The sequence below is a fragment of the Diabrotica virgifera genome, chromosome 6, assembly GCF_917563875.1.
Source record: "Diabrotica virgifera virgifera chromosome 6, PGI_DIABVI_V3a".
NCBI lineage: Eukaryota > Metazoa > Arthropoda > Insecta > Coleoptera > Chrysomelidae > Diabrotica > Diabrotica virgifera.
The window spans coordinates 105,588,136-105,604,461 of NC_065448.1; the positions used below are offsets into that span (position 1 = coordinate 105,588,136).

General features: G+C 33.4%; 1 protein-coding gene across 6 annotated transcripts in view; it reads left to right on the plus strand.

Annotated features, from left to right (window-relative positions):
- LOC114330442 (calpain-B) overlaps positions 1-16,326 on the plus strand; it is a 510,388-nt gene that overhangs the window by 294,702 nt on the left and 199,360 nt on the right. For all 6 annotated transcript variants that reach the window (XM_050652714.1, XM_050652713.1, XM_050652715.1 and 3 more), the window contains 2 exons: positions 1,754-2,007; positions 4,323-4,486. In XM_050652714.1, the coding sequence (XP_050508671.1) occupies positions 1,754-2,007; positions 4,323-4,486 (418 nt within the window). The remainder of the gene's footprint in view (positions 1-1,753; positions 2,008-4,322; positions 4,487-16,326) is intronic.

A 16,326-nucleotide genomic window follows, 5' to 3' on the forward strand; every position in this document is an offset into this window, starting at 1 on the left:
AGATAGATAGATAGAAAGTTAGATAAATAAATAACATAATAATAATGTTTGGTACAGTAACTCAAGTTTTAGCATCAAAAATAACAATACTGTTGTGGCGAAGCTTAATCATCTGTTGTATATGGATGATTTGAAACTAATGGCTTCCAGTCGAAACCACCTAGATGAGATGCTGAAAACTGTAGAAACTTTTTCAAATGACATCAGTATGCACTTTGGATTAGACAAGTGCCGTATTCTAAATATAGTCAGGGGAAAGGTTCAGCCCGGAGGTTTCGATATGCAAGATGGCCAAAACATCGAGGCCATGGGTGAAAATGACATGTATAAATATCTCGGAGTAAAGCAAGCACGGAAAATTGATCATAAACAAATGAAAACCGAACTAACTTCAGAGTTCGTACGAAGAGTGAGACAGCTAAATCGGTCATATTTTAATAGTAAAAATTTGTTTAAGGCTTTGAATACGTACTCCGTGCTTAGCTACTCATCTGGTATTATAAAGTGGTCAAAAACGGATATTGAGAGTCTTCAGCGGAAAGCAAGAACACTTCTAACAAAGGCAAACATCATCCACGCAGTGCAGTAGAGAGCACAACATTACCGAGATATCTAGGGGGAAGAGGACTCATGGACGTAGGTGAGCAACTGGATAAACAAGTTGCTAATCGGAGAACTTATTTTCAGGCGCAGGCTGAGAGATCTACTTTACATCGCTCAATATGCGCAGTAGATGACACAACACCGCTTAAACTGAGGGAACAAGAAATGCGCATAAACCACCAATCTAAGCAAGAAAAAATGCGCACCTGGATGGGTAAGTCTCTGCATGGGCGGCATCTGAATGAGGTTAACCAAGAACATGTCGACAATTCAACGTTCTGGTTGACGTCAGGAAAGATGTTTCCCGAGACGGAGGGTTTCATATTTGCCATTCAGGATCAGGTTATTCCAACTAGAAATTACCTGGAGTATATTGTAAAAGATCCTGAAGTCCAAAAGGACAAATGCCGATATGGATGTCAAGCCCAAGAATCCATCCAACATCTTACCGGGGGTTGCCAGGCGTTTGTCGGAACTGAGTATAAAGAACGCCATGACTCACTAGGAAACATTCTTCACCAGGAACTAGCTAGCAAACTTGGACTTCTCCAAACCGATCATCTCCCTTATTATCAATACGTCCCTGATAGAATGCTTGAAAACGACAACTACAAGCTATACTGGGATCGGACTGTGCTCACAGACCAACTAGTGGCACATAATAGAGCGGATCTCATACTAGTTAATAAACTTACTAGGAAAATGACATTAACAGATTTGTCGATACCTAACAACAATAATCTGCTTGGTAAGCACAACGAAAAAATCGCGGAGATCTCGAAATACAAATAAGGAGACAATGGGGAATGGAAAGTACCCAGACAATACCTATTGTTCTTTCTACTACTGGAGTCATTCCGAAGAACCTCATAGAAAACATCAAGAAGCTGGGTCTAAATGAACATCTTTACAAGACCATGCAAAAAGCTGTACTACTCGCGACGGCCAGAAGTGTACGAAAATTTTTGGGAGACACACCTGAATAAAGTCACCTAGGGTTCGATAACATGGAAAGAGTCCCACCAGAGCTCAATCCCTTTGATACCGTAGGTATCTGGGATGAGTCAATTTTCCCCTTAGAGCGAGTGTGAGCCGTATGGCTAAATATGTTGGGTATAAAGAGGGTATTAAGTTAATGTTTTATTTGCAGAGCTCCAGAATGGCGGTATATTTCACAAGAAGAAAAGGAAGAGTTAGGTCTTACATTTGACAAAGATGGTGAATTCTGGATTTCGTTCAAAGATTTTATGAAATACTTCAGCAGATTAGAAATTTGTAATTTAAATCCTGATTCTCTCTCAGAAAACGAATTACACGAAACGCATAAGAAAAAATGGGAAATGTCTGTCTTTGAAGGTGAATGGGTCAGGGGTGTAACAGCCGGCGGTTGCAGAAATTTCCTTGGTAAGTACTTTTGAATTCATTCCTTCCAGTTTTCAAATCAAACAGAGGACCTTGCAATGAAACTTTGTAAAAGAGAAAGTGGGAAGTTCCAGATCTAAACAATAAATCTGAAACTTCTTGTGGAACCACTTTCTGGTAACATCCTTAAGATCTGCCTTTTACAATTTATAAGGCAAGGAGACGACGAATAAAGAAGACAGCTCTACGATAGAAACAAGAAGGGACTCTACAATATACAGACACATTCCGTCTATGCGCCAGGGAAAAATTCCAATGAAGTTTCAGATTTATTGTTTAGATCTGGGACTTCCAATTTTCTCTGAGCGTTCAAGTATTTTCATAGTTCTGCTTGGTTTCGTTTCAATTCAAAGGTGTTCATGTAGCCTCACTGAAGACGTCTGGAGAGACAGAAACGTACGTATGGGGATGGTGCATCACCTCTGAACCGAATTGAGTTATTATAACTCTATCGAGTTATTTGCGAGTGAAAATGTTCATTTTTCTATAAAAGAAACCATGTCAACTCAAAAAGTGAAAAAAGGTTTCCAGACCCAGTAGAAACAGGGTTGTAGTTAATGATAAATAGTTTCATTTTCGTCAAATTCCAAATCGAATATTTCAAGGTGAAGTAATAAAAAAATGAAGCATTTTTTTGAAGAAAACTCATTACAACTTTTTTATAGTGTTGAAAAAATCTTAATTTTTGGATTTTAAGAAAGTTTCTAGCATCAAAGGTAAGCAAGTTACGCTCAAAACAAAGTCGGGCCTTTTTTTGGTAAAAAAAATCATTAAAGTCACTCCCTAATTACCATCCCAAATGAAATTAATCTTTACCTCTTCACAAGTTGCTTTAGTCGTGTATGTATAGTTTATTATGATCTGTAAATTTCATCGGTTCAAAGTGCTTATTTTTGAAAGGGCTTGAAACAGCCATATCTTAACCAATTTTTGTCTTACAGAAAAACAAAAAGTCCAAAATATTCGAAAAGGCAAAATCTACATTTTTTACACTTTGAGATTTTTGGTACTATCACTAAGTTATTTTGAGAAAAGCATTTTTTTCAAAATTAAAAATAAAAAAAATATTTTAAAACCAATTTTTTTCAAAAATAAGCACTTTGAACCCATGAAACTTACTCATCTTATAAATAATACATAAATAAATCTCGTTTAACGTAGATAAAACAGTAGCATTGTCTTATAAAGGAGTCCTTCAACCCTTACCTCTTAATAACAGCCAGATCAGTACCGTTGATTCTGTGAAATTTCTTGGTATTTTTTTAGACAGCAACCTTAAATGGTCCCACCATATCGATTTGTTAAGGAAGAAACTATCCTCAGCTTGCTATGCTATAAGATCTGTTTCGAATGAACTCAATTTAGCATCTTCCAAAATAACATATTTTTCTTTGTTCGAGTCACATCTTCGTTATGGTCTTCCTTTTTGGGGTTCTGGTACAGCTGCCCAATTCGATGTTATTTTCAAATTACAAAAAAGAGCAATTAGATATCTGTTTGGCCTCAGAAGAACAACACATTGCAGAAGTTACTTCAAAGATCACAGAATTTTAACCCTTCCATCTTTGTATATTTTAGAAACTGTTTGCTTAATTCGTAAACATCTACATGTCTTTCCACCAAGACCTAATCATGACTACTTCACGAGAAATTCTACGTTTGACGTCTATATGCCGACCCCGTCCTCTGAGTTAGTAAAGAAATCTATATTATATTCCGCAAAAAAACTTTACAATCATCTCCCTCTACAACTTAAATCTGCAGCATCTTTCCCCAAATTCCGTAAACTGACAAAAGCCTACCTATCTGAAAGACCATATTATTCAGTAGAAGATTTTCTTAATCAATAACTAAGAAATTACAGTACCCTTTGCACAAGTAGTATTTTTATTATCATTTTTTTTTTGTGTGTATTTGGGTGTCATATGCAGCAGCTTAACTTTTAAACTTATTAATTACTAGGTAGACTATGCATTTGCAATTTACTTAAATTTTGCAATTGACTACTTCTGTTTAACTTCATTATTATTGTTATTATTGTAAATATATTGACGATTTATGTAATTTTAGTAAATTGGATTGTTATTGTTTTGTTGTCTTGACTTTTTATAAGCTTTGTCGATAAAATTGTACAATTTTTCATGACAATAAAGCATATTTCTATTCTATTCTAAAGCAACTTGTGAAGCGGTAACGATTAATAATTTGATGAAATCTAAAAGTTTTAAGTAACATTTTGAAACATATTTTTATCAGTTAGTGATTACACTTTATTAAACCAGTAACTTAATTTTCAGATTCTTTCTGGCATAATCCACAATACAGAGTTACTTTGACTGACGTTGACGACGACGACGATGAAAACAAATGCACAATAATCGTAGCGCTAATGCAGAAAAATCGAAGAGCTCTACGTCAAAGTGGCGCCGAACTACTTACCGTCGGTTTTGCTATATATCATGTAAGTTTATGAGTTCTAGTTATGAAAATTATGTTTATTTTTTCTAAATAATGATACACTAATATCAAGAAGTATCGCATAGTATTTGAAGCAGAAAAAAAGTTTAAACATAATTTTTAATTTTTAGCAGAATGTTGTAGTACTCCTCGATCGTCTCCTTTAGATGTCTACAAAAATCCAAAACATTTCTTGAAGCGTGTTTTTGCATAAAAAAATAGTAAACAAAACGTTGTTAAAACAGAATTTTTATTTTGGACATTTGTGTTCGAGAATTTTATCTGTGCACTATGTCTGCTTGAGTTTTCAATGAGGAGGTGCGTACTTACAAAAAATGAGTAATATAATGTCAGAACAAGCAATATAAGTTGTAGGTTTAATTGGAGATTAACAGTCACAGCAATATCTTGATAGGTAAAGTTTAAGTAGGTAAAGTAAAACTTTACCTTTCGATTGCCAGATGACGCTAGTCACCTAATCCATACACGTCAGTTGCAATATGGAGATAAACTTTCAAGGTTTGGCCACTTCGAGCAGAGAGCAGCAGGCCTACGCCTCTCCGATGATGACTCCAATAAGAGTCGAAAATCGTCGATTCAGAGTGCTGGACTGCGCTCCCTGTTCTAAGTGAAAAATAAGATTATTTTGCCTTCGCATTGCAACTGAATAAAAAAAATCGTATACATTTTTATTTTAGTCAATATCTTGATGTTATGAGAATCCACCAATCAAGCGTTTCATGAGCTTTAAGGAGGTACAGAAAAAATGAAGAAGACCAGTTCCAGGACGTCCCAGGTGCACGAACCCCACAGATGTACGTTATTTATATCTGCAGAATTTGTGTACACATCATGTTACTGCTAGACAACTGCGAAATGATCTTTCCACAGCCCGTGGCCCGTAATATTCGGTTCGTAAAGTGCCAATTCGGTTAGAAACAGATTAAGGGAATTTCGAATCAGAGCATAATGCCTGCTACTGCTCCACTATTAACGAGTGCACACAATATAGCACGTTTAAGTTTTGCACCAGGACATGTCGACTGGACTAATATTCTTTTTATTGATGAGTAAAGATTTGCAGTTTTTGGATCCGACAGACACTTTGCACTGTCGGATTCTCAAACTGCAAATCTTGACGCATCAATAAAAAGAATATTAGCCCAGTCGACATGTCCTGGGGCAAAACTTAAACGTGCTATACGGTGTGGACTCTTAATCTGTTTCTAACCGAATTGGCACTTTACGAACCGAATATTACGGGCCACGGGCTGCGGAAAGATCATTTCGCAGTTGTCTAGCAGTAACATGATGTGTACGCAAAGTCTGCAGATATAAATAACGTACATCTGTGGGTACTTCTGGTACTAGGTGTACTCCTTGAGAACACGCTAGGACCCACACACCAGAGTATGATCCATGCGTCCCGCGTGCCCCCCATAGCCAGCCGCCTACCAACTAAAACCACCCCCCTCTTCCGACCCGGAAAATACCTGGACGTGTTCCTTAGCGAACGATACTTGGGGATATTCCGCGCAGTCTGTGAATGAAAGCCTCAAAAGGAGGAAAAATTTTCGTGATCCCCATACTATTCACGCCTGCCTAAACGCGGCAGACGGATAGGGGGGAAGCCTGGTTCCTGAAGGGTGGATTTTTGTAAGGAAACCCATTAGCACCGGCCTGAATCAGAAGAGCTTGGGGGAAGTAGCTCAGATCCTATTATAGGACAAATTGGTCTCTTCTAGGGGAGAAACAGAATGAGCCCTAGGAAGGAATTAGGGTCATGGAAGGCATAGTGCACAGATCAAATTCTAGAACACAAATGTCAAAAATAAATATTCTCCTTTAGCAACGTTTTGTTTACTGTTTGTTTTTTCGGCAAAACTCGCTTCAACTTGAAATGTTATGGGTTTGTAGACACCTAAAGAACACGATAGACGAGTATTATATCATTCTGCTAAAAGTTAAAAATTATTTTTAAACTGTTTTTCTGTTTTAAAAATTATGCGATACTTTTTGTTATTAGTGTATTTTTGTCGACGTTGATCTTTTTAAATAATATTTCAAATATGTTTACCATCGTCAATAATTTATTTTGTGTATTGTTTGTTTTTTCACTGTATTATATAGTATAATAATTGTGGTGATAGGTGATTCAATTTCAAACCACTCAATTTTGAAACAAAAACACTTTTGAGTTTCCGATTTGTCTGAAACTTGGTGTATAGCTTCTGCATAACATAAAGATAAGATGTAGGCCTGAACAGTCGTTTTTTTCCTTGAGTGTTTTAAATGTCATTTTTAGCGATTTAACAGTGATTTGATATTTATTTAAATAAATTTGTATATTTTATCATAAAATATCAATGGAAAAAATAATCGTTAAACAGAGCGGACTCAAAAATGTCATTATACGGCATGATAACAAGTTACTTTGATGTTTTCGATCAAATTTTAGTGTAGAGAACGTTAAAACGAAATTTTTTACACATATTCCTCAATTCCCAAAATACATATCCTTCGATTTTGTTGAAAATTTGCCCACAGATAGCCAAAATTTAAGTGGCTAAAAGGATTTTTATATTTTTACAATAAAAAAAGTTACATGTAATATTATCAGAGTCAAAAATATATAGCCAGTCGTGATAACATTTGACGTTGCATGCCGAGCTGCCCAAAATTTTATTTTTTTTTTATTCTTTAAGAGGGTCAATAGTTGTGTAAATTTAAAATCGCGAATTAATTCCGCCGTTGCGTTAGCAGCCATCTTGATTTTAAAGGAAACCCGTTTTTCCTCAATATCTCGGCCATTTTCAACTTTTCAACAAAAATTTCTTATAATTTCTTTTATTACAAATTTTTTTATGCAGTCGTTATTATTAGTTTTTTTAGCGTTATTAGTTTTACGACAAAAATGTACCTACACAAAAATGGAGAGAATTAAATTTTATATAATTTTTATCTCTTTAATGTTTTTTGCTGAAATCAATATCTAAGATTGTTCTTAAGCGGTAAAGGCGCAAGCGTAAGACCAGTTTGGTTTTATATCAGTGGTTTTTGTTCAACATCTTTTCATCATCATTTTCAACTTTTCGAAAAAATCGTAGGAACTAAAAATAAATCGCATTTACATTGGTTACTATGATTACAGTTTCTTTTTTACAATTTTTTTCGTGCGTTCGGCATTTTCCGAGTTAATTGTACTGACAATATTGTAAAAATATACAAATCCTTTTAACCACTTAAAGTCCTGTATTTGAATAATATAGTATCTTGAACTGAAACATATATAATTTACAACCTTGATAGCTGGACTTGGTTAAATGGCTTCACTATTTTGTTCCAGAAGTGTGCCGTAGTATTCTTTTCTAGAAAACACCCTATTAAAGATTGCACTGCACAGTATGCTTACAGAGCAATACTATTCCAATTGTTTCGAAATTTTAATACCTTGGTGTCATACTTGACAGAAAACTGCTTTGGACTCAACATGTTAACTACACAATTAGTCGCTGCGAAAAAGGTATTAATTTACTTAAAATGCTTTGTAAGAGATCGTGGAGTGCAGATCAAAATACTGTATTGAGTTTCTATCGAGCCTATATTAGATCTATTATTGGGACCGTGCAAGTTCGGAAAAGCGACACCTGGTTTCTACGCTCTGCACTTTTATTCGCACTTTTAATTATATTGGCCAATCATATGGTCCTGGTTACTGGATAATTGTCAAGGCCATAGTCAAAAGAAAATAATAAGAAAAAATAAGATTTAGGTTATGTTATTAAAACGTAAATAATTGTATGTAGTAAATAAAATTAGTTATTAAAATGCAGTACTGCAAGCAAAATACAATTAATTAAATTTACCTTTATATAATAATTGCATATCATATCAATATTGTGGAGCAATATATAATTTTTCTTCTTAAATGACAATAGCTATTAAATGTCCGTCAATTTGACAATTTCAATTGACAATATGAATTATATTAAGAAAGTTGCAATTTTTCTCCGCTATTCGCGCACGATCGTTTCGCATATCCCTTCCAAGTACTTGCACACCGCGAATAGATTACGGCTGTTTGGTGTATGTATCAGCTAGCAGTAATTTACGTAAACTTGATAGAATCCAATTGAAAGCTTTGAAAAATGTGTTAGGGTTGATGAAAAGCACTCCAAATGAAGCTACACTGGTTCTAGCCTCTGAAAACCCACTCTCATTACTTAGAGAATATTTGGCAAGCAAATATTTCCTAATCCAACATTATCGCTGCACGTATAATGCAAAAGTATGTGTGTGTGTTTATGTTTTATTGGCACTGGTTTAAGCAACCAACTGGCCAGTCAATGTGTTTTGAATTCTCTCTTTTACAAAATATATGCTTAGTATCTAAATTTAAAACTATTAGTACTACTGTTTTTTTTTACTCTGTTTTTTTTATTATTTTTTTTATTATATTTTTTAACATTTTTTTTATTACATTTTTTATTTTTTTTTTTAGTTTTTTTTTTATCGCGCTAAGACCTAAACCCGATTCAACCTCGCGGAGGTTTAGATCTTAGTAACTTTTTATTTTATTTAATTATTTTTTTTTTTATTTTTTTTTCTTTTTTTCTCAGAGCTTTAATTTTAAACAATTAACATGGTTGTACAAAATTTTATAAACATCTAGATTGTTTGATTGTAAAAGGTATATAAGATTAAAAGGAAATTGTACATTAACTTGAACTACATTGGCAAAAAAGTTTGATATTTCAATAAAATGTAAAGGACATTCTAATAGCATATGTTGTAGATCAGCTAGCTCTCCACATAAACATTCATCATTATCTACAAGTCCTATTTCTCTTTTGTAGACTGGAGTCAGACAGTGATTACTTCTTATTCGACAAATAGTTTTGATAAAGCCTTTGTTGGAAACTTGATTAAACCATGTCTTGATGGGAAGTGTAGGCTGGATTTTTTTGTAATAATTTCCTTTGTCTGAATTATTGTATTGTTCCTGCCATTTCGTCCGTTTGATAGATCTCATAATAGAAATTATGTCTCCCATAGGAAGTTGATAAGTATGCAGAGTGGATTCCTTCGTTGTTGCTTTTTTAGCCAGATCATCTACTATTTCGTTGTTTTTTATACCAATGTGTGCTTTTATCCAACACAATATTATATTTTTGCCCGATTTCAAAGCTTCACTGTTCATTGCTATGATGTCACTGATGATATAATTTTCTGCAAAATTATGTACATTATATTTCAATTTCTTTACAATGCTTTGGCAGTCTGTAAATATAACATAATTGAGTTCTTTTTGATTAATACATATTTTGTATGCTTCTTTGATTGCAATGAGTTCAGCTGTGAAAATTGTCATTTTATCAGGTAATCTGTTGTTTATTTTTATACTTTTTTGTGGGTAATATATAGCATATCCAACTTTTCCTTCCATTTTTGAACCATCCGTATATAATTTCTGATAACTCCCCCAGTTTTTTTGTACACACTGAAGGTGGTCTATTTTAGTAAGGAAGTCTGTCGCACGAATATTACTTAAATGACAGTTAACTGGAGATAAATAATCTTCATAATTTAGCTTTCGAGACGAGCTTTGTTCAATTTGGTGTATGTCGCCAATGGAATTAGAAACGTTGAGGAAGCTTTCCACAACTAAAAGCAGTTTCTTTTTTTCCCAGTAATAATGAGTTAGGTATGAGGTGGTTAAATGAACAATTTTATTTAATAGCAGTTTATCGTTAACCGCTGTTTTAACTATAAATTTCTCACTTAGGTATTCCCTGCGTAATGAAAGTGGAGGTTCATTAAGCTCACATTCCATGACCAATATAGGTGTGCTACGAAGATAACCAGTGCATAACCTAAGTGCCTTATTTTTGATCCTCTCGATTTTTTGGAGTACAGAGTTTGATGCTGAGCCATAAAAAATAGATCCATAGTCTAAGATTGATCTTATCAAATATCTGTATAGTAATATTGATATGTTTGGATCAGCTCCCCAGTTACTGACACTTACAGTCTTCATGATATTCATTGCATTTTCCATTCTTCGTAATATGTAATTTGTGTGTTCTTTCCAATTTAATTTGGAGTCTAAAAATACGCCAAGAAATTTTATTGAAGTTTTATAAGGAATACTAGTATTATCAAATTGTAGATGGCTTTGAGGAACATATCGTTTTTTAGTAAAGGTAACAATGGTTGATTTACTCTCTGATATTGTTAAGTTATTATCGGTAGCCCATTTTTTTATAATATTCAATGTCGATTTAAGGTAGTTATTACATCTATCTATTGACTTATTTTCTGCATATATCGCAACATCATCAGCGTACTGTAGGATTTTTATGTGTTGAGGAAGTTTAGTTTCTAAGTCAGCAGTATACAGTATATATAATATAGGACTTAGGATGCTACCCTGAGGTAGTCCCAAAGATGTGTATCGGGAGTTAGATTGATCTCCATTTAATCTAACGTGAACTGCTCGATTAATGTATAAGTTAATGATGTTCCATGTTACTATCTCGGGTATTCCTATTTCCAACATTTTCGCGTATAGTATGTGAAGATTAACGTTGTCGTAAGCCCCTTTTATATCTAAGAACAAAGCACTAACTGCTTTCTTATAAGTAAAGGAACTATAAATGTCTATTAAAAAGTGGCAGAGGCTATCTTGTGTGGATTTACCTTTTCTAAAACCAAACTGACTTCTTGGTAATAGGTCGTTCTTTTCTAGCCAAAATTCCAGACGGTTTTTAATAAGTCTCTCATATGTTTTTAGTATACAGGAAGCCAGACCGATTGGACGGTAAGAATCCCAATTCTTTGATGATTTTCCTGGTTTTAAAACCGGGATAATAGTGTAAACGTGCCAATCGTCAGGAATCTTTATGCGGCGCATCCAAATTTCATTATATATATTTAGTAGTGCAGCCTTACCAATTCTTGAAAGATTTGATAGCATCGAGTAATGGATATTATCGGCACCTGGTGCTGAATTTGAGTTTTTCTTCAACGCAAAGTTTAGTTCAGTGGCAGAAAATGGTTTGACTAGGAAACGGATTGGTTCTGGATAGTCGTACAGAGCATTTAGTTGTAAATCAGGAATTACTAATTCTGCAGACGGCGGTGTGATATTTTGATGGAACTCTTCTATCCACGAAGCTTCCGACAGAATAACAGGGACTTTGTTCTTTGTTTTTCTATTTTTTATTCGGTTAACTTTTGACCATACATCTTTAATAGGGACTGACCTATTTAGGGATCCGACATAGGCCCGATTGTACATTGGTGGCTTAAGCGATCGCTTAGTTGAACCGGGTTCAATTTTGAGCGTCGGTTTAACTTCATTCGGGTTGTTCAATGCCAAGTTCAGTTAAGCCGAGGTTCATACAAATTTTGGTTAGGTTGGCAACGTAAGGCATGCGTATTCAAAGCAATTCTCCTCAATTCTTGACATAAATTTTCCCGCCATTTATGTATTATTATTTGGTTTTTGTCAATATAATTCTTTTATTACTGTTATTAGTTTAATCGGTATTTTTTATCGTTTGGTTTATTAGTTTAATCAATTTCCTACGTTAAATTTGTGAACAGACCATTTGAATAGGTATTATAAATATTAGGATATTATTGGAATGTGTTTATTTTCTTTTTGTAAAAAATTGTTTGTTGGTATTTTTTTCTACAATGGACGCAAAAATACCTTCCAATTTCACCTCTCAAGAAGAAATATTGATATCATTGGCCAAACAATACAGCAAAATTGTACAAAATAAAATGAAACAAATGTCAGCCCCCAAAATTTTAAAGAAGTTCATCAAAGCCATTGATTGTAGCAGATATTAAGATATTTTTATAAATAAATAGTTGTATGTATTAGTTTAAATTTCTAAATTTTAAATTAACAAAGTATTCATGCAAAAGATTTTCAACCTCTTCCTACGTTTGACAAATTGTATTGCTTCTCATGATTCTCTAGATTTTCTAAATTTTTGGCTAATGCCATTGCTACTTCCTCTTCTTCATGTAGTATGGCAAAGGGTTATTAAAAAGCATTGCAATATTGTCTCACTTTGATGTTCCAATTAGAGTTGAATGGGTCTACCGAATAACAAGTGCCATGTGATTCGTTTTTAGGAAATCGAACAAAAACTGTTAAAATTATAATAATGGTAAATTTATACATTTTAAGGATTAGTAATTAATTACTTCAGCTTAGTACCATCCGTTTAATTTCAGTACTTAAATTACATCTCAACTGAACTAACTTTTCTTCGTTATTGATATTTTATGAAGTTTACAGTCTTTAAATGTATATTCGTCTTAACTAGTCATGTTTTGATTGGCTGATTGACATATAGTCCATGCCATTAAAAAAGGATTAATAATACAGTACAGTTAGTTACAAACTGTATTAATAACTAACCCTTAAATGTATAAATTTACCATTATTCCAATTTTAACAGTTCGATTTCTTAAAAACGAATCACATGGCACTTAACAATTGTTATTCGGTATACCCATTCAATTGTGTCTCTGCATTCTCATTGTGCCTCATTAAATAAAATTTCAGCTTGTGATGAAGGATTGTGTAATGGTGTTATTAGGTTTTTCTTGACTCCGTAACCACTATCACCAACGAAGATACTAATTCAATCTTCACATTCTCTTCTCATAAATATTTAACTGTTTACAGCTATGATTTCAAATTTAATCAAAAATGTTAATATTTGCCTTATTCTAGTGAAGTAGGAAGTAGGTAGGGTAGGTATTTAAATAATTTTAGAATGTAAATTAATTTGTAATCATTATTAAATAAAGTGATATGTACCTATACATAAGCATGGTACAAATATAATTAATTTTAAATTTATTAATAAATTATGTACATTTAATTTAATAGATTAACAAAATCATTTTCTACATTTGCTTCAAAATCATCCACAAGTTGCAAACAGGAGCCTGTTGCTTAAAACTGATATGGGTCCACTTCACTGCATAAAACCTTACATAATTTAGGGCAATAAAAACCATGTTCTTAGAAGATACAGCTTGGTTCTTGAAATGTCAATAACAAATTTGCCACTTGTTTTCGTTCTTACCTATCTGTTCGATTTTTTATTCTATGAGCAATAGTTTCATGCAAATAGTGAACAGCACAGCATCTTAGATATCCAAAATCTTTGCAAAAATTCATTATCATTCCATTTTTCAAAATGATTTTCTCTAGCCCTACACTGTTTTCTGTGTTCTCCTTCCTTCTACAATATTTATCATTTCCAGAAAATCTTCATTACTAGTTAAAATTTTCAGTGAGGATCATTTTTAAGGTGTAAATATTATGATTTCCGTTGACAATGATAAAAATGTGAGGTTAAAAATCCTTGAACCAGCGTTAAACTGCCGAACATCGACCGCTCAGCTGAACCCGGGCTTAAACCGAGTTCAAGAATTAAACTTTGTATGTACAACGCACTTCTTGCCCTGAACTCGGTAATGGCGCTGAGCCGGAGTTGAACTTCGATTGTACAACCGGGCCATAATCTCTCCAAAATATATAATGCAAAATATATATATATATAATGCAAAAGTAATTAGTCAATTAAATACAGCTGATTTAACATCTACACACTTCGCAAAAAAAGAATTCTCCACTACTTTTGACAGCATTTGTAACTAGCAATGAACTTAAGTTAACAAACTCTCCTTGCTACCTTATTTGTGAATCATTTGATATACCACACTTAACAAGCGTTCTATCTACAAATAGTATTATTTCTAAATATGAAACTGTTTTTTGTCATAATACTCTTAAGGAAATCTTAAATAATTATTCAGATTACACTACGATCTATACAGATGGGTCAAAATCAGTAAACTGTACAACAAGTGCTTACTTTGTAACAAAAGTAAATTTAACATTTACTCTAAATAATCAATCCAGCATCTTTTCCGCCGAAGCATGTACTATACAGGGTGAGTGGGGAGGAACGCGCCAAATTTTAAGACTGTATAATATACGTAAAAAAAAAATCAAAAATATCTCATATGTTGTTATTCGATTTTATTTTGTTTCCGAGATACGGGGTGTTAAAATTTTTAATACAAACTAACGATTTATTTATTTATTTATGTATATAAAATCGGTTGAGGTGTGCAAATGCAATTTGGTGATTTTTAAGACATAGTTATTGCGTATGTTTTGACACACAATTAAGAGGAAACAGTAGCGAAAACGCGTTCCAAGATTGCGGCTGTAATTTTGAATATTTTTTCGAGATATTTGGCACACGTATTCGTAATATAATAAAGAATGGCGGTACAGAGCCCAATTTAAAAAATATATTAATATGTGGAAATTACTGTGTAATTAAATACAATATTAAAAAAACGAGCCTGTACCGTCATTAAGAAGAACAAAAAAATACACTTTCTTCAAATAAACTTTTTTATCCGATGCCTAGATTTTGTGTCATTAAATACAATATTAAAAAAACGAGCCTGTACCGTCATTAAGAAGAACAAAAAAATACACTTTCTTCAAATAAACTTTTTTATCCGATGCCTAGATTTTGTGTCATTTTGGAACTAATAATAAAATAAAAAATTTTAGTAGTTCCAAAATGACACAAAATCTAGGCATCGGATAAAAAAGTTTATTTGAAGAAAGTGTATTTTTTTGTTCTTCTTAATGGCGGTACAGGCTCGTTTTTTAATATTGTATTTAATTACAGAGCAATTTCCACATATTAATATATTTTTAAAATTGGGCTCTGTACCGACATTCTTTATTATATTACGAATACGTGTGCCAGATATCTCGAAAAAATATTCAAAATTACAGCCGCAATCTTGGAACGCGTTTTTGCTACCTGTTGATCGCTACTGTTTCCTCTTAAGAATTTTATATTCACTACTAGATGACCCGGTGAACTTCGTTGCACCTTAGATAGTGTGTCATAATTAGATAATGTGTCATAATTTTACTCAAAATCAATTGCTCGAAAATGAATTGCTCGACATAAAAATTGATTGAAATACAAATTCCTCGAATTAAAAATAAAATTATATGTCTAAATATTTATTCGCAATAATGCAAAATTTGTAGGTATATAAAAAAAGGTACATTTAATAGGACAATTATATGATATTCGGAAATTAGAAAAAAATTAGACGGAAAGGTACATTTAATAGGACAAATTATGTGAAATTCATATTTTGTTCAATTTGAGTTCAAAAGTTAAACTGTTGCACTTTTCTTTTATAAAATTTCCCGCTCGTTCTTCTTCTGTGCTCAGAATTTTTCTATTGCTTACGGTTCGCTATTTCGGAAACGGACGGCGCTAGAGACAAAAAAATAGTACCATTATGTTCGGAATTCAGTAGGGAGTATGCGCTAACACAGACGGAACGGCGTACGTCGACTGAACCCCCGCTAAAATGTCGAAAGCGACGCATCCCTTACTATACTTTGATGCAGTGACACACACCAGGCGCTCTTAAAATTTTCGTTGCAGCGGCGTTACCGCGACCCATCCTAGAAACCATATCTCGCCCTAATGTCGCCAATCGGTTTTACGACTTCGACGGCATATCATAAATGCGTGTATCGTGGTATAACACAGACGTTTGAGCTGTTTTCTAGCGAATTTTGTTGTGAGTGTTGCCAAAGCTTGTTTAATGATGGAAATTACAGACTTGAACTATATTTTGCCTTGAATTTTTTACTCCCATATCAAATTATTTTTATATGTGACTCATTTTATTTTTAATTTTTTATCTTATAGCTTAAAGAGCAACTTAATTAGGTAAAATATTTCTATCTGGAAA